We start from the raw sequence: 22,312 nt of genomic DNA, 5'->3' as shown, positions 1-22,312 counted from the left end.
GATCTAGCAACAGTCTGTGTTATGCAGATGAAACAACCCTGCTTGCTGAAACTGAGGAGGACCAATTGTATGGTGAAGAGATTGAGATTGTTCATAATTTTAGTCTGCTTGGCTCCACAGTCAACACTTTTGGCACCAGCAGCCAGGAAATTAAAAGACTTATTGCAATGGGAAAGTCTGCTGTTAGGGAAGAGCAATGTTGTCACTCTGGAAACTAAAATGCGTCTGATACAGGCCATGGTCTTTGCAGTCACTTGCTATACATCAGAGAGTTGGGCAATGATAGGAAGGAGAATTGATGCCTTTGAGCTGGGTGCTGGAGAAGAGTATTGAGTGTACCATGCTAAGAAAACAAACAGATTTATCCTGGAGAGGGTTAAACTGGGCTGGTCCTTGGAGGCAAGGATTCTGGGGCTTCATCTGACATATTTTGGGCATGTTATAAGGAGGGTCCAGTCCTTGGAGAGGGACATCACACTTTGGAGGGTGGAGGGACAGTGCAGGAGGGGAAGACCCTCTACGAGGTGGATTGATTCAGTGACTGGGGTAATCAAGATGGGTGTGTCAGAAGCAGTGCAATTGACACAGGATAGAGCAGGGTTTAGGGCTGTTGTACATAGGGTCGCTATGAGTCGCAAGCGACTTGACGGCACATAACAACAACAACAACATGGCTAACATGGAGAAAAATGGGAATCCTAGAACACTTAGTTATCTTTACATGAAAATTATACAAAGACCATGTTACATGCTTAAACAGAACAAGGGAAAGCGGCATGGCTTAAAATCAGAAAAGGTGTGCATCAGGGTTGTTTCCTTTCTCCGTACCTATTCAGTTTGTATACTGAGCAAATAATTTGAGAAGCTGGACTATATGAAGAATGTAAAATTGAGTTTGGAGGAAGACAGACAACAGACATATCAGCTCGAGGATGGTGCAGGGTAGAGCAAGGTGCAGATATGTTGTTCATAGAATTGCTAAGTGTCAAGGGCTGACGACAGCAGCACCATACTGTGAAGCTGCCTGGATCCTCTCACAGCTGTCTGCATGCTGTCTTTCTGTTTCCTTTAGGTTTCTGTTCATGTGTCACCTTTTCAGAGGCTATCCCTACCTCTTTATTTTCTTTCACAACTACTTTTGTTCTAATGTTGTTGTTGTTGTTATGTGCCATCGAGTCGCCTGCGACTCATAGCGACCCTATGTACAACAGCCCTAAACTCCGCTCTGTCCTGTGCCAATCGCACTGTCTCTGACACTCCCATCCCCATTATCCCAGTCACTGAATCAATCCACCTCATAGAGGGCCTTCCTCTCCTGCGCCGTCCCTCTACCCTCCCAAGCATGATGTCCCTCTCCAAGGACCGGTCTCTCCTCACTACATGTCCGAAGTAAGTTAGACGGAGCCTCAGAATCCTTGCCTCCAAGGAGCCACCCGGTTTAACCCTCTCCAGGACAAATCTATTTGTTTTCCTAGCAGTCCATGGTATTCTCAGTACTCTTCTCCAGCACCACAGCTCAAAGGCATCAGTTCTCCTTCTATCCTCCTTGGTCATTGTCCAACTCTCTGATGCATAACAGGTGATTGCGAAGACTGTGGCCTGTATCAGATGCACCTTAGTCTCCAGAGAGACATCACTGCTCTTCAGCACTTTGGAGAGGTCCCTAACAGCAGACTTTCCCATGGCAATGCGCCTTTTAATTTCCTGGCTGCTGGTGCCAAGACTGTTGACTATGGAGCCAAGCAGACTAAAGCTGTGTACAATCTCAATCTCTTCACCATCCATCCTGATGCTGCCGATTGGTCCAGTGGTGAGAATCTTTGTCTTCTTGACATTGAGCCTCAATCCATATTGCAGGCTGCAGTCCTTGACACTCTGCAGCAGGTGCTTCAGGTCCTCCTCAGTTTCAGCAAGCAGGGTTGTGTCATCCGCATAACGCAGATTTATCTTTGTTCTAATAGTTAGAATATTTTGTTTTTGTCTGTCTCTATCTGTAGAATGTAATTCTGTGAAGGTAGGGGATTTGTCCTTTGGGTTAGTTAATGGGTTTTTTTAAAAATAGTAGTTGAGTTGTGTTTTTGGTGAAGGTTTACTCAGAAGTTTGGATTCCTGTTCAACAGTGTCTGCACAAGTTATTCAGAGGTGTTTTGTAAAAAGAGCAAGGGCAGGCAGCATGAGGACAGCCCTGTCTGGCCCCCACTAACTCTACAGGGACAGCTGTACCCATCAATAGTATCTACAACACAGAATTAATTCCCATGAGATCAGACATTACCACACATCCCCCCCACACACACACACACACTCCTGCACCTCCTCCTACTAATTTCAACTGCTCTAATTGGTCCAAAATCCATTACAGTAGTTACACAGACTTCACAGAGCAATACTTGCTAGTATGGGTTTATTAGGTACAACTCATGATGGCACCAAGATACAGTTTCTCGATCAGGACAGCTTCAGAAGTGTGCTCATAGGCCCTTTAGCGTTGAGCCTTGTAACATTAAGCCAGTATTACAAAGGTCTCTTAGTCTTGCCAGTTAAGGCATTTCTTCATTCCCCCCAAGTCCTCCAGCAATTTTGGGGGCCCCTGGCTCAGGCTTTGTGGGATGCAGTCCCAGATGAGAGGCCATCTCTCTCTCACCTCAGGCCTTTGGTTCTCTGCAGTGGCAGCTGCTGCCCTCCTGCTGCCCTGGTCTGACTGGTGCTGGCATCTCTGGCCCCAGGGATATGCATGATGTTCTCTGATACTTTGTTCTTTCTGGCAGTGAGATTCTCAGATTTATGATGCTTATTTTACTCTATTGAAACCTGGTGGAATGGTGAAACTAGCTAGTCCCCTTGGGAATAGACTAACACATTTATTTACATGACCCCACCCAGCCATGTGGCAAGGCCAAGGGCAGTCACTAGAAAGGCCATTACATCACATACTGGTTATATTCGTCACAATTTTTGGACATTCTCATTATTTCTGTTCTCATGGTTCCATTTCCCTTAATCTCATTTTCCAATCTCGTTTCATTTTCATGGTTCAAAATAATTGTTCACTCTTAGATCTTACAGAGGTGATTTTTCTTGTTCTTTCCTTATCCCTAATGCCTATAACTGAGAGAACTAAAAAATTTGAACTTTGAGGTACAATATTGAAAGATGCTATGGGCAATATATTGAGTGACTCAGAAAGTATCAAAAGAAGATGGAGGATATTTCAGGAAGTACTACAATATGAATAGGAGCCTATGATAAGAAGGAGGAAGTTGAAGCTGCATTGAAAGCATTGGCAAAAAATAAGGCCCCAGGAATCGGTTGGATATCAATTGACTTAATCAGTTGATGCAGCCTTGGATGCATCACTAGTCTATGCCAGAAAATTTGGAGGACAGCTGTCTGGCCAATATATTGGAAGAGGTCTATATTTCTTTCTATTCCCAAGAAAGGTGATCCAACAGAATGTGGAAATTATCTAACAGTATCATTAATACTATACTCCATGCAAGGGAAATATTGTTGAAGATCATTAAAAATGGCTAGAACAGTACATAGATAGGGAATTGCCAGAAGCTCAAGCAGGATTTAGAAGCGGCCATGACCCTAGCAACATCATTGCTGATGCCAAATGAATCCTGGCTAAAAGTAGAGAATTCCAGAAGAATGTCTTTTTGTGCTTTCTTGACTATGCAAAGGCAATTGACTGTATGAATGATGACAAGTTGTGGCTGACACTGAGAAGAATGGGAATCCCAGAGCACTTGATTGTGCTCATTCAAAATCTATACCTGGCTGTTGTGGGAACAGAGCAGGGAAACACTACATACTTTAAAATTAAGAAAGGAGTGCATCAGGGTTGTGTTCTCTCTCTGTACATGTTCAGTCTATATGCTGAGCAAATTATTCAAGAAGCTGAACTCTTTGAAGAGGAGTGTGACATCAGGATCAGAGGGAGACTCATCAACAACCTCCATTATGCAGAGGACACGACCTTCCTTGCTGAAAGTGAGGAGGGCTTGAAGCACTTGTTGCAGAAGATCAAGGAATGCATCCTTCAAAATGGATTGCATCTCAAAGTCAAGAAAATAAAGATTCTTACGACTGGACCAATAGGCAACATCATGATGGATAGAGAAATATTGAAACTGTCAACAATTTCATCTTACTGGGATCCACAGTTAACACCCTTGCTACCAGCAGTCAGGAAATCAGGAGATGTATTATATTGGGAAAGTCTGTAGTTATGGACATCTCTAAATTATTGAGGAGCTTTGATGTCATTTTGAAGACTAAGGTGCATCTAATTTAGGCCATAGTCTTTCCGATCACTTGCTATGCATCTAAGAGCAGGACAATGAATAGGGATGTCAGAAAGAAAATGGATGCCCCTGAGCTGTGGTGTTGGACAAGAGCGCTGAACATCCATGGATTGCCAGAAGAACAAACAAATATGTCTTGGAGAGGGTGCAGCTCGAGTGCTCTTTGGAGGCAAGGATAATGTGGCTTCATCTCATATATTTGGGCATGTTGTTATGATGATCTATCTAGTCCTTGGAGAAGGACACAATGCTTGGAAGGGTAGAGGGTTGGTGAAGGAAAGAGAGGCCCTTGACCAGGTGGATTGACATGGTGACATCCCCAGGGGGCTCTACTGTGTCAGGAAGTGTGAGGATGGCACAAGATAGGATGACGTTCAGATCTGCTGTTCATAGGGTCACTATGAGTTGTACTCAACTCGATGTCACCTAACAGCAACAGTAATGCCTATAGCAGTGCAAAACACAATGTATTTAGTAAATATTTGCAGAGTAGATTCTCTCTCAAAATGGCAGCTCGCTTCCTGCAGGGCAGGTGAGTAAAGACATTCCAGTCCCAGCGTGCCTCCGATGCGAACTCCCCACCTTGCAGTGCAGTATGCAGAGTGCCTCACTTCTGCTTCCCTGCCATGCTCCCAGCTGAAGCTCCAGGTCTTGGTCAGGAGCATGAACCAATACCCCTGAGACAGGCGATCAGGGCAAGGCATGCCTCAGATTCTGCCACTTCAAGCCTGCTCACCCTTTTAGCTATGGTGTGCACTTTGCATCTGCCAACTAGCAATCTCCTTTTATTTTCCAATTTGGACATCAAAATATTTGTTATTGTTGTTATGTGCCATCAAATTACCTGCAACCTTATGCAGCTCTGAAGCCTGCCCTGTCCTGAGCCAATCTGACTGATTCCAACACACCTACCTCCATTGCCCCAGCTACTGTATCAATCCATCTAATCCACGGTCTTCCTCTCCTGCGCTGTCTCTCCACCCTTCTGAGCATGATATCCTTCTCCGAGGACTGGTACCTCCTGGCCACATGCCCAAAGTATGTGAGACAGAGCATCAAAATCCTAGCCTCCAGGGAGAAACTTGGTTTCACCCTTTCCAAGACAGACCTGTTTGTTTTCTTGGTAGTCCATGGTATATTCAAGACTCTTCTCCGGCACCACAACTCAAAGGCACCAATTCTTATTCTGTCATCCATAGTCGTTATCCAGCTCTCTGATGCATGGAAAATAATTGCAAAGACCATGGCCTGGATCAGGTAGTAAAAAAAAAGTATTACACACACACACACACACACACACATATGACTGTGGATCACAACAAACTGTGGCTGACTCTGAGAAGAATGAAAATTCCAGAACACATGATTCTGCTTATGCAAAACTTGGACCAGGAGGCAGTTGTCAGAACAGAACAAGGAAACACTGCATGGTTCAAAATTGGGAAAAGTATACACCAGGGATGCGTCCTATCTCCATACCTTTTCAATCTATATGCAGAAGAGAATAACCGGGAGGTTGTGCTCTACGAGGAGAAATATGGCATCAGGATTGCAGGAAGACTCATCAACAATCTGCATTACACAGATGGCACAATCCTGCTTGCAAAACCTGAGGGGGACCTGAACCACTTGTGCAGAATATCAAGGACTACAACTTTCAATATAGATTGAAGCTCAACATAAAGGAAACAAAGATTCTCACCACTGGGCCAATTGGCAACAGCATGATAAATGGTGAAGAGATTGAGATTTTTAACAGCTTCCGTTTGCTTGGCTCCATTAATCAACAATCTTGGTACCAGCAGCCAGGAAATTAAAAGACTAATTGCATTGAGAAAGTCTGCTATCACAGACCTGTCCAAAGTACTGAAGAGCAACAATGTCAGTCTGGAGACTAAGGTGTGCCTCATTCAGGCCATGGTCTTTGCAGTTACTTGCTGTGTATCAGAAAGCTGGACAATGACTAGGGGTGATAGAATGAGAATTGATGTCTTTGAGCTGTGGTGCTGGAGAAGAGTATTGACTAGATCATGGACTGCTAGTAGAACAAACAGGTTTGTCAGAGAGAGGGTGAGACCAGGCTGCTCCTTGGAGGCAAATATTCTGAAGCTTCGTCTGACATACTTTGGACATGTTGCAAGGAGGGACCAGTCCTTGAAGAGGAAGGTCATGCTTGAGAGGGTAGAGGGACAGCACAAGAGAGGAAGACCCTCGATGAGATGGATTGATTCAGTGACTGGGGTAATGGGGATAGGTGTGTCAGAGACAGTAAGATTGGCACAGGACAGAGCAGAGTTTAGGGCTGTTGTACATAGAGTCGCTATGAGTTGCATTTGACTCAACAGCACATAAAAACAACAGCATGTAGTTTATTTTTTAAAGTGTATATATATATATGTGTATGTGTGTGTATATGCAAAATATTTGCCATTTCAGCATTCTTCATATCAAGTATTTAGTGACATTGTCTATTATGTTCATAGCATGGTTCAGCCATCTGAATCTCACAGCCCATTCATACATTTTTCCATTGCTCTTAACAGAAGCACAGTGCTTCCTAAACAATTCTCTCTCCTCCTTGTTAAACTCTAACAAACTTGGATCTCTATATATATTCACATTTAAAACTTAAAAAAAATTACTTTGGCTAGCATTCTGTTTGAAGGGGGAAGAAGGAATTTTGTCTGTCTAGTCTGTGCATCTGAGAGCTGGACAATGACTAAGGATGACAAAAGAATTGGCGCCTTTGAGCTGTGGTGTTGGAGCAGGGTACTGAAAGTCCCACGGATTGCCAGTTGCACAGATATGTCTTGGGGAAAGTGCAGCCAGAATGGTCCTTGGAGGCAAAGATAATGAAGCTTCATCCCTCATAATCTGGACATGCTGCTAGGAGAAGTTGCAGCAGTGGGCTGGAGTGTATCAGAGATTGGGAGAACAGAGCACAGGATAGGACAGAGTTCAGACCTGTTGCTCATAGGGTCGCTATGAGTCCTACTCAACTTGAGGGCACCTAATAGCAACACTGTAATCTGTCTACAGCACCTAGAACAATCTTTTGCACTGAGAAGATGCTCAGTTAATACTTGTTTGTTAAATGAATGACTTGCTTTATAGATGACAAAATTGAAGTCAAGAGGTCAGACTTTGGTCACCAGTGCCCTTCAGTGTCCGCCACTCTCTTTGTCCAGCAGCTGAGGAATTGGGCGTCTGGGCAAGACCTGCAGGCAAAGCTGCAGCTGCACTCCCGGGAGATCACCAGCAAACTCAACATCCACCCAAGCTCCCATGGGCTGCAGCCACAGCTTTCCAACAGCTGCCACTGCCCACGGCACTAGGAAGCCATGTCCCCCAACAAGGTGCTGACGTCAGCCCAACAGCAAGGAGCTAGTGACCTCTACCAGGAAGTTCTGTCCCCCAATAAGATGCTGGTTTCAAGCAGGGAGCTCAGTGACCACCACTGAGAAGCTGTGTCCCCCAACAAGGTGTTGTTGTTAGGCCATCCAATAAGGGAGCTAGTGACCCCAGCCAGGAAGCTGTGTGCCCCCCTCCTCCCCACAAAGCGCTGGTGTCAGGCCACCAGGAGGGAACTAGTGTCTGCGGCCAGGAAGCTGTGTCCCCTCACAAGGCACTGTGCTAGCCCAGCAGAGAGCTAGTGACTACCACTGGGAAGGTGGTAACATGGCTCCTCTGATGAAGTGGTGGAACTGCCCTGGGCCCAGGCCACCTCTGACCCTGGGCCCGGTGCACCTGGCCGTGTGCACAAGACACCTGACCATGCTTTTACCTTGGGATGTGACCAAATTTACGAGAAATAGATTGAGCTCCTTGAAAGGAAAAAAGGGTCAAAGTTCCCAGTCATTCAGGACTGTTCACTTTTGATTGTCTTTCTCAGGAATCTGGTCAGCAGCTCTGAATGGAGACCTGGGCCGGGTGAAGTATTTAATTCAGAAGGCCGCGGATCCCAGTCAACCAGATGCAGCTGGCTACACAGCTCTGGTGAGTGTGGAGACTCTCCCATAGTTAGGACACAAGGCCAGGGAGGACAGGGCAGGGCCAAGGGAGGAGGTCCCTGCTCTCAGAGGATGGCACCTGTGTTTGCCATTATCCCCTCCCTCTACTCCTTCACCCTCAGCTGGTGTTCAATTTTAAGTGTCATGTGAACCTGGGTATTTAAATTAGTGTCAGTGCATTTTACATCAACTATTTCATTTCATTTTCATAACAGTCCAGTGAGTTAGGCACATTTTCCAGTTGATGAAGTGGACGCTAGAACTGAAGATGCTGGCTCAGGTCACACAGCTGATAGAGGTGACAGCAGGTTATCTGAGGAGTCACCCCCGGCCTGTGTTCTCACCCACTCACCAGCCAGAGTCCTACCGTCTAACTGTCTCTGTCCCCTGCAGCACTATGCCAGCCGCAATGGACATTACGCTGTGTGCCAGTTCCTGCTGGAAAGTGGAGCCAAGTGTGACGCCCAGACCCATGGGGGTGCCACGGCGCTGCACCGTGCCAGCTACTGCGGACACACAGAAATAGCACGGCTTCTTCTTTCCTATGGGTCCAACCCCACAGTGGCTGATGACGATGGCATGACCAGTTTACATAAGGTTTGGCTTTTTCCACCTTCAAAACCCTGTTAGTTCTAATTATCATGTTTTCAAAACAGAAAACAAAGTTGTCATTTCAGTCCTCTCATGTCCTAGTATTAGGATTAGTGTGTCATTTTTTATCCTTTTTTCCTGTGCTTATTAAATGAAAATTTAGAGTGCCATTTTAATTTCCTTTCACTTAATGATGTTATTAATGCTTTTCATATCTCTTCTTTTTAAAACTTACACCCACTCTATATGCCTGTCACTTTCATTCGTTTTCTGTATAATAGGATGATCATGCAATCCACCTTTCCACTCCCCAACACCACAAAGTCCCCTACTCAAAATACCTATGCAAAGTCAACAAAGAATTAAATGTATACCAGGAGCCTGGGTTCCCCTCCACCCTTGACCCTCCAGGCAATCCCTGTAAGTTCCCTAAGCTACTCTGAGAGCTCTGTGCATCTATAGTGTATAAATCTGTTCTTTCCCATTGCTTTCCTCCCAGAGTGGTGTTGGGAATCCTTGAGTCAGAATATACTCCCTCTGGTGGGTTGTGAGAGGCTGTAAATCACGTGGCAGGAGACTACTCATCTTTCTTCCAAGGAGCAGCTGGTGGATTTGAACTGCATGCCTTTGGGTTGGCAGCACAGCTCTTTACCACCAAGGCACCAGAGCTGCCTCTCCTCTCCTAGGGTAGTGACTTTAAGAAATAGTTCTGGTCGTAACCCTTCTTCAGTGGCCTCTTACCAGATTATGGGGCTGCTTGACAAGGCCTCCTGGAGTTAACACTTAGAGTTCAGCTAGTAAAATCAGAGAAGCAGGCCCCTCTCTGGTTTTGCTGAGTGTACTTGTGTGTGGCACTCAGGAGCTGCAGATCTTTTTTGATTTCTTGAATCTACTCTGCTCTCACCCGAGAACCAAGTTCCCTCTGTGTGGCTGCCTCTTCATTTCCATTTCCATCTTCCACCCCTCCCTTTCTGGAACTCAGCTTATCCATCACAGACTGAGAGAACCCTCTCTGACCAGCACACGTGATCGAGCTTGCCCACTATAAGCCCAAAGCACCTGTTCTGGACTGTTCTTAACTCTCACTGCCCTTGAAATGGTCTTTTTTGTGTCTGCCTCGCTAGAGAGGCCACTATGGCTTGATCTTGTTTCCTGTTACATGCGGGTCAGCACTCATCACAGGTGCTCGAGGAAATTTCCAGAGTGACTAACTGGATGTTGTTAATTTTTTAAGATGCTCTTCAGTCGAATTATTTCATCATAGTCTAAACGGGCGTTGCCACAGCTGACATGAGAAACAGCAAAAGTCCTGCTGTGGGTAGGCCTGCCTGGCATCAACCCACAATTTACAGGGCTCTGAATGCATCTCTGTCCGTTTTTCTCTCATTCAGCAGCACCATGTATGTGGGAGTGTAAGGCATACAAATTATGTTCTTTTTTTAAAAAAATCAATAGTTTCCAACTGTTAGTACTTTATAATTTTGTAAAAATTTCTTTTGAATACAACTCCCCAAGTGCTCATCATGAACCTAAATTGAGACAAAAAGTTGAGAACCTCAGGTCTATACTTATCAAGAGTACCTGCCTAGTGAAAGTACTAATTATAAAAGGTAGAACATGGTGGTTTCTGTTTTTTGGTTTAGTTTTTTTTTTTCCTTGTTCTACATGCAGAAATTTTTTTTTCTTTTTAAACAGTTTTCTCCCTCATCTGTTTCAGTGCAGTATACATTATTGAACCCGTCTTTCTCAGTCTCCCCCCAGCCCCGAGGTCAGTCCTATTTTATAACAGTGGCACCATGCAATATTTGTCCTTTTGTGACTGAGATATTTCACTCAGCATAATGTCCTCCAGGGTCACCCATTTTGAATAATATTGCATGAGTTCCTTGTTTTTCAATGCAGCATAGCATTCCATTGTGTGAATATACCACAGCTTCTCTATCCATTCGTTTGTTGATGGGCACTTAGGTTGTTTCCAACACCTTGCTATTGTGAACAAAGCTGCAATAAACATGGGTGTGCAGGTGGTTTCTGTTAATACTCTGTTTTACTCTGTAAAACCCTATGCCATTCTGTTTTTTAGGAGAACTAGGAAATGCAGTTATGAAGAGTTCAGACCTTGAGGTCAATCAAACCTGATTTTAGAATCACTATTGTACATATGCTTCATAAGTTACTTCACAACTTTCATAAACCTCAGTTTCTTCATCTATATAATAGAAATAACGATTGCTCCATCCTACAAGGGTTATTTATTGTAATAATTAAGTAAGATAATATTTTTCTGGTTTTAATTGTTTTTGGTCAAACATTCTTCTAAGTGGTAAAGTAGCACTGGTCTGTCAATTTGCTGTACAGAGGTAACTCGTGGTAGCTGTGATTCTAAACACTGAGACAGTGATGTGTCAAATGCAATAATGGTTACCAATGCTGGTCAGTGTTTAGTGGAGCTTCCAGATTAAAACAGGCTTGGAAGCAGAAGTGGCATCCAATTCTGAAATAGTTTGCCTCCAAAACTCTTAGGAACTTAGAGAAACAATGAAAGTTATACAAGTGTTCAGGATTTATGTTCATAGGGTCACTATGAGTCATCTATGATTCGACGGCACTTAACAGCAATCTCTATAAATTCCTTAACAACAACAACAATCTGTGTAAATTCCAGAACTTATTTTTTTGAAAGGGTAGGCTAAAAATTGACATACAGATTAGGAACATCTATCTTTAGGAAGCTGCGCTGCTTACCTAAAAACTGTGCACCTCCAGGGGTCCGAATCCACCAGCAGTGCTGGGAGAAATCTAGGCAGTCTCCTCACTTAATTTAGCCTTAGATCTAGTGCAGGGCACCTGTGAGTCAGAGCCAGTGAGACAGCTCGGTGGTGGTTAGTTTGAGATTTTGTTTGCTTATTTTGTTGTGTGGTGGCTCCCCCACTCTCAGTCTCATCAAGAAAACAAAGATTCTCACAACTGGGCTACCACTGGATTGACTTCACCATCCTTTCCTCAAAAGAGAATTCTGACTGCACTTTTTATGAGACATATTTCTTTATTCTTTGGCAGTCCATAGGATATTCAGTGCTCTTCTCCAATATCACAGCTCAACTGAGGCAATGGGGTTAGGTGTGTCAGAGTCAGTGAGACTGGGACGGCTTCAGACCTGTGGTACACAGGGTTGCTATGAGTTGCAGGCGACTCTGTGGCACGTAACAGCAACCATGGGGAAGAAAAATGCAGCAGACAGTCTGAGGCTTCTTTGCCTGCGTGCCTACCCCCTCATAGCTGATCTTGGGATGTTTAGGAAAGAAACTTAGAAGTCTGTGGTTTTGTACTTGTTTGCTTGCTTTGGAAAGTAATTATCTGCACTGTACTCAGTCTTACTAGTATTAAGAGAAAACACTCTGAGACATTTATGCTCAGTGGCAAAATTACTTTAAGAACTAGTTTATACAACTTACAAAAACACAGTTGGAACACTTATTGGACATTTCAATAGAGACAAGTGTTTTAGAGAGCAATTGTATAATACTTTAAAAAAATTATTGGTGCACATATACACAGCAATGTTCTTGTTGGTGGTATTTAGGTGCCATCGAGTCAAGTAAGACTCATAGCAAGCCTATGAACAACAAACCTGGACCCTGTCCTATCTATGCCATCCTCATCATCCCAACACACTGGAACCCACTGCTGCAGTCACTGTGTCAGTTCATCTCAATTAGGGTCTTCCTCTCTTTTGATGATCCTTTCTAAGCATGATGTCCCTTTCCAAGAAACAGCCTTTCCTAGCAACATGACCAAAGTGTGTGAGATGAAACTTCACCATCCTTTCCTCAAAGGAGCATTCTGACTGTTCTTTTGGCAGTCCATAGGATATTCAGTGTTCTTCTCCAATACCACAGCTCAAAAGAGTTCTCAGATGCATAGAAAGTGACTGAAAAGACCGAGGCCTGAATCAGGTACTCATTAGTCTTCAAATTAACATCATTACTCCTCAGTAATTTGGAGATGTCCCTCACAGCCAACTTTCCCAGCATAGGACGTCCTCTGATATCCTGACTGCTGCTACCAAGGATCTTGGTTATGAATCTAAGTAAGATTGGGGAAGAATAATTCCAAAAGAGAGAATGAGAATGATCACACAACTATAAGAAGTTGAACACAGCAGCACACTAATCCAGTAATTACTCCATGCATAAATCCGTGACATTGATTGTTGTTGTTTTTATGTGCCATCCAGTTGCCTAAAACTCATAGCAGCTCTATGTACAACAGCCCTAATACCTGCTCTATCCTGTGGCAACTTTACTGTCTCTGACACACCTACCCCATTACCCAGTCACTGAATCAATCCATCTCATTGAGGTTCTTCCTCTCCTGCACTGTTCCGCCACTCTTCTAAGCATGATGTCCCTCTCCCACCTTGCAACATGTCCAAAGTATGTCAGAAAAAGCTTTAGAATACTTGCCTCCAAGGAGAAACCTGCTCTCAACCTCTCTAGGACAAACCTGTTTGTTCTACTAGCAGTCCATGGTATAGTCAATACTCTTTCTGCAGCATCACAGCTCAAAGGCATCATTTCTCCTTCTATCATCCCTAGTCATTGTCCAGCTTTCTGATGCATAGTAAGTAATTGCAAAGACTATGGCCAGGATCAGGCGCACCTTAGTCTTCAGACTGACATTGTTGCTCTTCAGTACTTTGGACAGGTCTGTGACAGCAGACTTTCCTGGCTGCTGGTACCAAGATAGTTGATTGTGGAGCCAAGCAAACTAAAGCTGTTAACAATCTCTTTACCATCTATAATGCTGTTGTCAATTGGCCCAGTGGTGAGAATCTTTGTTTTCTTTAGTTGAGCTTCAATCCATATTGAAGGCTTTAGTCTTTGACCTTCCACAGCAAGCACTTCAGATCCTCCTCAGTTTCAGCAAGCAGGGTTGTGTCATCTGCATAATGCAAATTGTTGATTAGTCTTCCTCCAATCCTGATGCCACATTTCTCCTCATAGTGCCCAGGCTCTGGGATAATCTGTTCTGCAAATATCTTGAAAAAGTATGGAGATAAAACACCTCCCTGGTGTACCCTTCCCAATTTTGAACCATGCAGTGTTTCCTTGCTCTGTTCTGACATAGGTTTTGCATAAGCACAATCAAGTGTTCTGGGATTTTCATTCTTCTCAGAGTAAACCACAGTTTATTGTGACCCACAGAGTCAAATGCCTTTGCATAGTCAATGAAACACAGATAGACATTCCTCTGGTACTCCTTGCTTTCAGCCAAGATCCATCTAACATTAGTTATACTATCCCTAGTACCACGGCCTCTTCTAAACCCAGCCTGCACTTCAGACAGTTCTCTGTGGATATACTGTTTCAGTCGTTTATTTATAATCTTCAGCACAGTCTTGCTTACATGTGATATCAATGATACTATTCAATAATTTCCATATTCTCTCCGGTCATCTTTGTTTGGAATGGGAACAAATACAGATATCTTCCAGTCAGTTGGCCAGGTGGCTGTCCTCCAGATTTCTTGGCACAACTTGATGAGCACATCCAGGGCAGCATCTGTTTGTTGAAATATGTCAACTGATAGGCTGTCAGTTCCTGGGGACTTGTTTTTTGCCAGTTCTTTCAGAGCAGCTTGAACTTATTCATTGTTTCATTAAATTCTTCTGTGTCAGCCAACTCCTTTTGGTTCTTATTGTACAACCATTCTTACTTTCCTGTTTGGAATGATTCTCCCCCATTAATATAAGTGCACTGCCCCCTTAGTTTTCTGCTGTTTCAAGCTAGCCTTATCTGTTTGGGGAGCTAGAGGGCACTGTCTGTAGGTGGTTACACGGCTAACCAAATGGTGTGCCTCTCTACTAGCAGCTCCTTGGGAGAAAGATAGTAATCTCCTCCACGTGCTTTAAAACTATAGGAGCCTGCTGGATGGTCGGTGAAGGCAGAGAGAGAGCTTATCAGTTTAATCCTTTATTGAGAGTTTTTAGAGCACAGCCTTCACAGCAGACATTCTTCAGGATTAAGCTGAATGATTGTTTAGTTTTAACAAGACTTCAGGGGGTACTTTTGATTTAAAGAAAATGGGAAAGATCTAGTGGGGACTTGAAAAGACAGGGTAATGATGGGCTTAGTCCAATGGTGCTTAATTTTATAAAACATGGGAATAACTGTATGAAACATAATGCGAATGAAGAATAATAGTGTGAAATACAATCAATGTATACAAACTTTGTAAACAAACCAATGTAAAATAAAAATTTTTTAAAATAATATTGTAAATAAACATGTGACAAAAAAGATTAAGTCAGGGCAGTAGTTCTGGGGGTTCATCTAGGCTCTATGCCCCAAAAGTCTATATTCTGTGAGAATTTGAAACTCTGCCCAGCATTTTCCTCTTTTTAATAGGATTCTTCTAGAGACATGGGAATCAAAGTGATGGTATACAGTCTATTTTAATGTGTAGATCTGGTAGATGTGAGAATAGCCCCTGGGCAAAGGACATGGAAGGGAAAACAAGTTGCCAGCTGGGTAGAGTGCTCCAACAAGCAATATCCATTCTTTTGGCATCTGGTACAATTCTGGGGTGTTGTAGGGGACATGGACAAAGCCAGCGTCTCCATATATATCTACTAGGTCCCTTTAGGAACAAGAAGTCACTTGGATGGAGGAAGAAGGCTGGTGGTACGGGGTTGGACTCAGGCTGCTTCTCTCCACAGGCTGCCGAAAAGGGTCACATGGACATCTGCTCCCTTCTTTTGCAACACAGCCCAGCCCTGAAGGTCATCCGTGACCAGAAGGAACGGCGAGCGTGTGACCTGCTGCCCTGTGACAGTGACCTTCAGGACCTGCTTGCCAGTTGACGTGCTGTCTCCTGTCTCGGGCTGCCCATCAAGGCCCTGCAGACAAAGTCTCCACCCTCTTAGCTGCAGGTGGGGAACTACAGCAAGTCCAGGAAGGGCCTGATTCTGACCTCTGAGGAAACAAGGCAGTGGACTCGGTGGGCTGCATGTGATTAAGCCTGGAGAGATGATCATATTCTGAATTAGTTTATGTGACATCTGTCCATTTGGAAAAAAATAAAGTCATAGTCTTACCTTACTTCACAAAAATAAATATTTTAAGTATTGAAAACCAAAACCATGTTAAGATGAGAACAAATTTAAAGCTATGTGACTTGGTAAAAGTAATTTCATCCTTCTTACTATTGGCACCTCATCTGTAAAACATGAGTAATAACATTAATACCTCCTCACAGTCAGTGTGGCCATCAGAAGAGTGAATGTGTGGGAGGCACTTAGCCCATGTGGCATATGGCAGTCAGGGCCTAAGAGCACTTCTGACCAATAATTGTTTTTATGCCACAAAATGTCATTCATTTTCATAATCAGATGAATAAAAGTACTGTTGCTTTGTTTAAGTTTGCATTTTCCTGTTACTAAAGTCTTCTGTGGACTTTCTGTCTTACATGCATTTCTAAAAATTTCTTTTTCTTGATTTGTAGGAATTACACACACACACACATACACACACACACACACACACACACACACACACACACACTCCAGATACGGTTTTTTTCTATTGTAACTATCTATGTATGTACATAATTCTTGATGTTAGATGCTATCGAGTTGACCAGCTCACAGAAATCTTAAGCACTGCCTGAGGGGACACTGCCAGGCCCTGGGCCTCCACACAGTTGTCTGTGTTTGAGCACAAGGCTGCAGGGCATCTCGTTGGAGGTTTGTGCATTTTCCCTGACTCTAAGTTTACCAAGTATGATCCCCTTCTCCATGGATTGCTCCTTCCTGAAAGCATCTCCAGAGTACATCAGATAAAGCATCATAATCTCCTCTCCTAAGGAGTGTTCTGATTGAACTTCCAGACAGATTGATTCTTTTTTCTGACAATACATGGTATATTTAATATTCTTTGGCAATACCATCATTGAAATGCATCACTTCATCAGTCTTCCTTTTTTTATTTGTTTTAATTTTTTATTTTAATTGTGATTATTTTTATAGGTTTGCTTTAAAAGTTCATATACATTGTGTTTCACACTATTTTTCACTCATATATTGTTTCATATAATCATTATTATGCATTACATTTTTAATAAATCACCATTGGACCTTGTCCATCATTACTCTGTTATTTTCACCCAGTTTCTTCCTCTTTCCTTCCCCTCACCCTCTCCCTCCACCAAACTGTGCAATCCTGTGGTTACACTCGTACCCATCCTCACCCCTCCACTCCCACCCCTTCCATATATGTCTTACTAGTTATCCTTCTATTTTTACAATAATGATCTTATGCAGCATTTGTCCTTATGAGACTGAGTTGGTTCATCTCTGTTTGTTTCTCAGTTGTGGAATAGTTGGGTCATAGGGAGTTTCTGTGTTCAACTTTTTGAGGAAATGCCAAACTGTCTTCCAGAATGGTTGTATCATTTTACAGTCTCACCAACAGTGTATGAGAGTTCTCACCTCTCCACATCCTCTCCAACATTAATTGCTTGCTGTCATATTAAACTTTGCCACTGTGACTGGAGTGTGACGGTATCTCATTGTGGTTTTGATTTGCATATCTCTTATTGCCAGTGATTTGGAGCATTTCATTTTTTTCCTTTTTATTTGTTTTTTAACTTTTTTATTATTAATTTCAATGAAAATTTACAGAGACTTTGGATTTCCATTCATTCACTGTTGCATGGAGCATTTCTTTATGTGTCTGTTGGTCACCCAGATGTCTTCCTCTGTGAAAGGTCTATGTCTTTTGCCTGTTTTGTAATTGGATTATCAGTTCTGTGTGTGTGTGTGTGTGTGCGCGCGCGCACGCGCGCACGCATTAAGGCCTAGGGGTATTCTGTAAACATTTGTTATGAGACCCTTTTCTTTTTTTTTTCTCTCTCTTTTTCTTTATTGGGAAAAACATATTAGGGGGTGCAAGGAGGTGAGGGTTGGGGGAAGAAGGGTGAGGATGGGCCAGGATGCAGTTGCACAGCTACACAGTTTGGTCGGTGGGGGGAGCAGGTGAAGGAAATGATGAGGGTCCAGAGGCGACCAGATACTACAGAGGAATGACAAGCATTTTCCAATGGTAATTAAACCAACTGTCTTATTGATTTGGGAATTGGATGCTGACTCTCTGGCTTCTTCATGCTGAACAGGGGCATAGATGTAAAGGGGGGAAGGGAGGACGCGGTCTTGGGTTAAAGCTGCTTGCCATCTTGCTCTGTTAGAAGATATTTTCCTGTCATTTGCTCCCCTCTGGACTGCAAAGTGTTTTCCCAGGTGGGTCCAGTGGGGATGGCTGGTTGAACCCAGAGGCTCCATCCTCCTTTGCTTCCTTAGCTGTCAGTTGTATTTCCTTTTTGTCACTGGCACTGGGTTCAGGGTCAATTCTGGAGTAAAACTCAGAGTTAAGGTTACCTATAGGAAAGGGAGCAAACCTAGAGAGAACAAAGTTGTGAGTTACAAATAGAAGGGCTTTGAGAGTGTTGCTTTCAGGTTTACTGGGGGCGAGGGTGGCAGAAGGTGGCCTAGGTAACATTGGATACCCTAGGCATTCTTTTTTTTTCTCTCCTTCCCCACCCAGGGGTCAATCTGGGGATAATGGCACAAACTGGGGACTGAGGAGCTCACCCTGAGGGCCGCGACGGCTCACCCCAAGACGAGGGCTGAGGGCAGCCCGCCCCGGGCAGAGGGCTGCGACGGCTTGCCCCAAGCCGGGGACCAAGGGCAGCCTGCCCCAGGCAGAGGGCCAAGGGAAGCCTGCCCCGGGCAGAGGGCTGTGACGGCTCACCCTGAGCCGGGGGCCAAAGAAAGCCCACCCCGGGCAGAGGGCCACAATGGCTCACCCCAAGCCGGGGGCCGAGGGAAGCCCGCCCCAGGCAGAGGGCCGCGACGGCTCGCCCCGAGCCAGGGGCTGAGGGCAGCCCATCCCGAGCAGGGCAACACCCCCCAGGAGCTGGCTGGTATACTCCCCCTCCAATTGCCTCTACCCCAGTCTGGTCCCCTCGCCTGACTGAGGACTCTGTGGTCAGGGGTAGTGTTTTCAATTCCAGTACTGCCACTTTTACCCCCCATAAGTGGTCATACTATATTTTGAAGTAGGTGTCACTGCCCTCCCCCTTTATATATGATAAAGGGAACCTGAGAATTGTGAACAGACTCCCCCCAGGAGACCCTTTTCTGAGATGATACTGCCAAAGGTGTGTTCCCAGTCAGTAGGTTTTCTTTTCACCCTGTTGGAAAAACTTTTTTCCCTATATTGTGTTTCCTACAATCATTCCTATGCATTGTTGTTGTTTTTAAATACTGGTTTATTTACAATGTTTGAATGCATTGGTTTTCACGCTGTATCTTTCCCATTTCTTTCACTGCCCTCCCCATGAAATTGTATATCGCTATGAGTAACTGTCCCCCACCCACCCTCAACCCTCTGCTTCCACCCTCCCCCACCCTTGGATCCTCATATTCATTCTACAATAATGGTTTTATACAGTATTTGTCTTTATGCAACTGTGTTAGTTCTCTCAGTATAATGCTCTCCAGTCCCTTCCGGGTTGGGTAGTAATTTGCAAAATCATTGCTCTTGAGCGCTGCATAGTATTTCATTGTGTGCATGTATCATAATTTCTCAATCCATTCAATTGTGGTTGGACATCTAGGCTGTTTCCATGTTCCTGTGATGGTGAATAATAGTGCTATGAACATGGGTATACAAATCTCCTTTTGTGCCTCAGTTCTCATTTTCTCAAGATATTCCAAGTAGTGGAATAGCTGGGTCATATGGAATTTCTATGTTCAGCTTTTTTTTTTAAATTAATTTTAATGCAAGTTTAAAGAGACTCAAGATTTCCATTCATTCATTGTTGCACTTTTTTCCCTGGCTACCCTTTCCCCTCAATTCACTCTTCTCTTTAAAAAAGAGTATTTTTTTTTCAGAAAAATTCTTTCATTGTTATACAATTCCTCCCCTCAAGTCCACTCCACTGTGCAGCCTTCATTTTGGACTTCTGTCATGACAATAATACATAATCATATATCCCTTTTAAACAGTTCTTTCCCTCATCTGTTTCAATGCAGTATACATTATTTGTTCCCTCTTTCTCAGTCTTTCCTCAACCCCAATGTCAGTTCCGTTTTACAACAGTGGCATTATGCAATATTTATCCTTCTGTGACTGAGATATTTCACTCAGAGTCTTCCAGGGTCACCCATTTTGTACAGCCATAGGGGTTGCACCATTTTACACTCCCACCAACATTGAATAAGGGTTCCAGTTTCTCCACAACCTCACCAGCATTTGATGTTTGTTGTTCTGTTAAATGTTGCAATTCTTACTGGGGTGAGATGATATGTCATAGTTGTTTTGATTTGCATCTCTCTTAGAACTAGGGACTTTGAACATTTCTTCTTGTGTTTGTTGGCCATCTGAATGTCTTCTTTGATGAAGTGTCTGTTCATATCCTGTGCCTATTTTTCAATTGGATTATTTACCTTTATCTTGTTGTGATTATGTTCAGCTTTTTCAGGAAGCACCAAACTGCCTTCCAGAATGGTTTTACCATGGAAAAACTTTCTTGAAAAGCACAGAGATTTACTCTTTAGAAAATCCCATTAATCAATTTTATCCTCCCTAGATTTCTGGTTGAATTTGGCAGTCTGTTTATATAAAGAGACTAGGCCTTCTAAGCTTGGTCCCAGTTTGTCTGTTATGAACTTTATGGTTTTGGGCTTAATTCCCTGGTTTCTGATCCACCTGAAGGTGATTTTTGTGTACGGTGTGAGATGTGGATCCTATTTCAGCTTTATGCAGGTAGCAGTCCAGTTTTGCCAGCACCATTTGTTGAAAGGGTTGTCATTTCCCCATTTGATACTGATATTTCCTTGTCAAATATCAGCTGACCACAGATAGATGGGTTCATTTATGGGTTCTCAATTCTGTTCCATTGGTCTATGTGTCATTGTACCAGTACCATGCTGTTTTGATTATGCCCACCACAAAGTAGGTTTTGAAGTCAGGGAGTGCTATGCCTCCCACTTCATTTTTGTTTTTCAGAATTGCTTTGCTTATTTGGGGTCTCTTTTCTCTCCAAATAAACTTGTCAATTTCCCTTTCAATCTCCTTGAAAAAGGAATTTGATATCTGAGTTGGCATTGCATTGAACATGTAGATTGCTTTTGGTAGGATTGTCATTTTCACAATATTGAGTCTTCCTCTCCATAAATGTTGTTGTTGTTATGTGCCATCAAGTCGCTTGTGTCAACTCATAGCGACCCTATGTACAACAGCGCTAAACCCTGCTCTATCTTGTGTCCATCACACCGCCTCTGACACGCCCATCCTGATTACCCCAGTCCCTGTATCAGTCCACCTCATAGAGGGTCTTGCCCTCTTGCACTGTCCCTCCACCCTCCCAAGCATGATGTCCTTCTCCAAGGACCTGTTCCCCCTTATAACATGTCCAAAGTATGTCAGACAAAGCCCCAGAATCCTTGCCTCCAAGGAGCAGCCTGTTTTTTCTCTCTCCAGGATGAATCTGTTTGTTTTCTTGGCAGTCCATGGTACATTCAATACTCTTTTCCAGAACCACAGCTCAAAGGCATCAATTCTCCTTCTATCTTCCCTAGTCATTGTCCAACTCTCTGATGCATAACAGGTGATTGCAAAGACCATAGCCTGTATCAGACGTACTCTAGTCTCCAGTGACACCATTGCTCTTCAGTATCCTGGAGAGGTCCCTAACAGCAGACTTTCCCATTGCAGTATGTTATTTTATTTACTGGCTGTTGGTGCCAAGAGTGTTGACCATGGAGCCAAGCAAACTAGAGCTGTTAACAATCTCAGTCTCTTCACCATCCATCCTGATGCTGCCAGTTGGTCCAGTGGTGAGAATCTTTGATTCTTTGAATGATTGAATTTATTCATTGAAAATACTTTTTATAAGAAACATAAATGCACTGAATGATGATGAAAACCTCTGGTAGCAATAAAAAGTTGTCCTTAAAGAAAAAAAAGAATAAACGCAGGTTATACACATAGATTTCACCTGATAGTATGCATAGGGATCAGATCGATTACTTCTGTGGAAAAAACCGCTGGAGAAGCTCAATATCAGCTCTGAAAAGTAGGCCAGGAGCTGATTGTGGAAGAGACCACCAACTACCAATATGGAAGTTCAAGCTGAAGCTGAGGAAAATTAAATTAAACCAAATCCACGGGAACCAAAATAGGACTTTGAGTTCATCCCACCTGAATTTCAGAATCATCTCAGGAACAGGTTTGAGGCCTTGAACACTAATGAGCGAAGACCAAATGAGTTGTGGGAGGATGTCAAATGTATCATCCAGGAAGAGAGCAAGCGGTAATTACAAAGACAGAAGAGTAA

The 22,312-nt window shown here is 43.5% G+C and overlaps 1 protein-coding gene across 1 annotated transcript in view; it reads left to right on the top strand.

Annotated features, from left to right (window-relative positions):
* The window catches only part of ANKRD39 (ankyrin repeat domain 39), a 32,407-nt gene extending 16,631 nt beyond the window's left edge, over positions 1 to 15,776 (top strand). Inside the window, exons 2-4 of the mRNA XM_006900705.1 lie at positions 8,203 to 8,306; positions 8,714 to 8,917; positions 15,633 to 15,776. Coding sequence (XP_006900767.1) covers positions 8,203 to 8,306; positions 8,714 to 8,917; positions 15,633 to 15,776 — 452 coding nt within the window. The remainder of the gene's footprint in view (positions 1 to 8,202; positions 8,307 to 8,713; positions 8,918 to 15,632) is intronic.
* The last annotated feature ends 6,536 nt before the right edge of the window (positions 15,777 to 22,312 follow it).

The sequence above is a fragment of the Elephantulus edwardii genome, unplaced genomic scaffold (assembly GCF_000299155.1).
Source record: "Elephantulus edwardii isolate Elephantulus edwardi_28Jun2011 unplaced genomic scaffold, EleEdw1.0 scaffold00291, whole genome shotgun sequence".
In the NCBI taxonomy this organism is placed as follows: Eukaryota; Metazoa; Chordata; class Mammalia; order Macroscelidea; family Macroscelididae; genus Elephantulus; species Elephantulus edwardii.
This window is presented reverse-complemented; position numbering and strand designations above follow the sequence as displayed.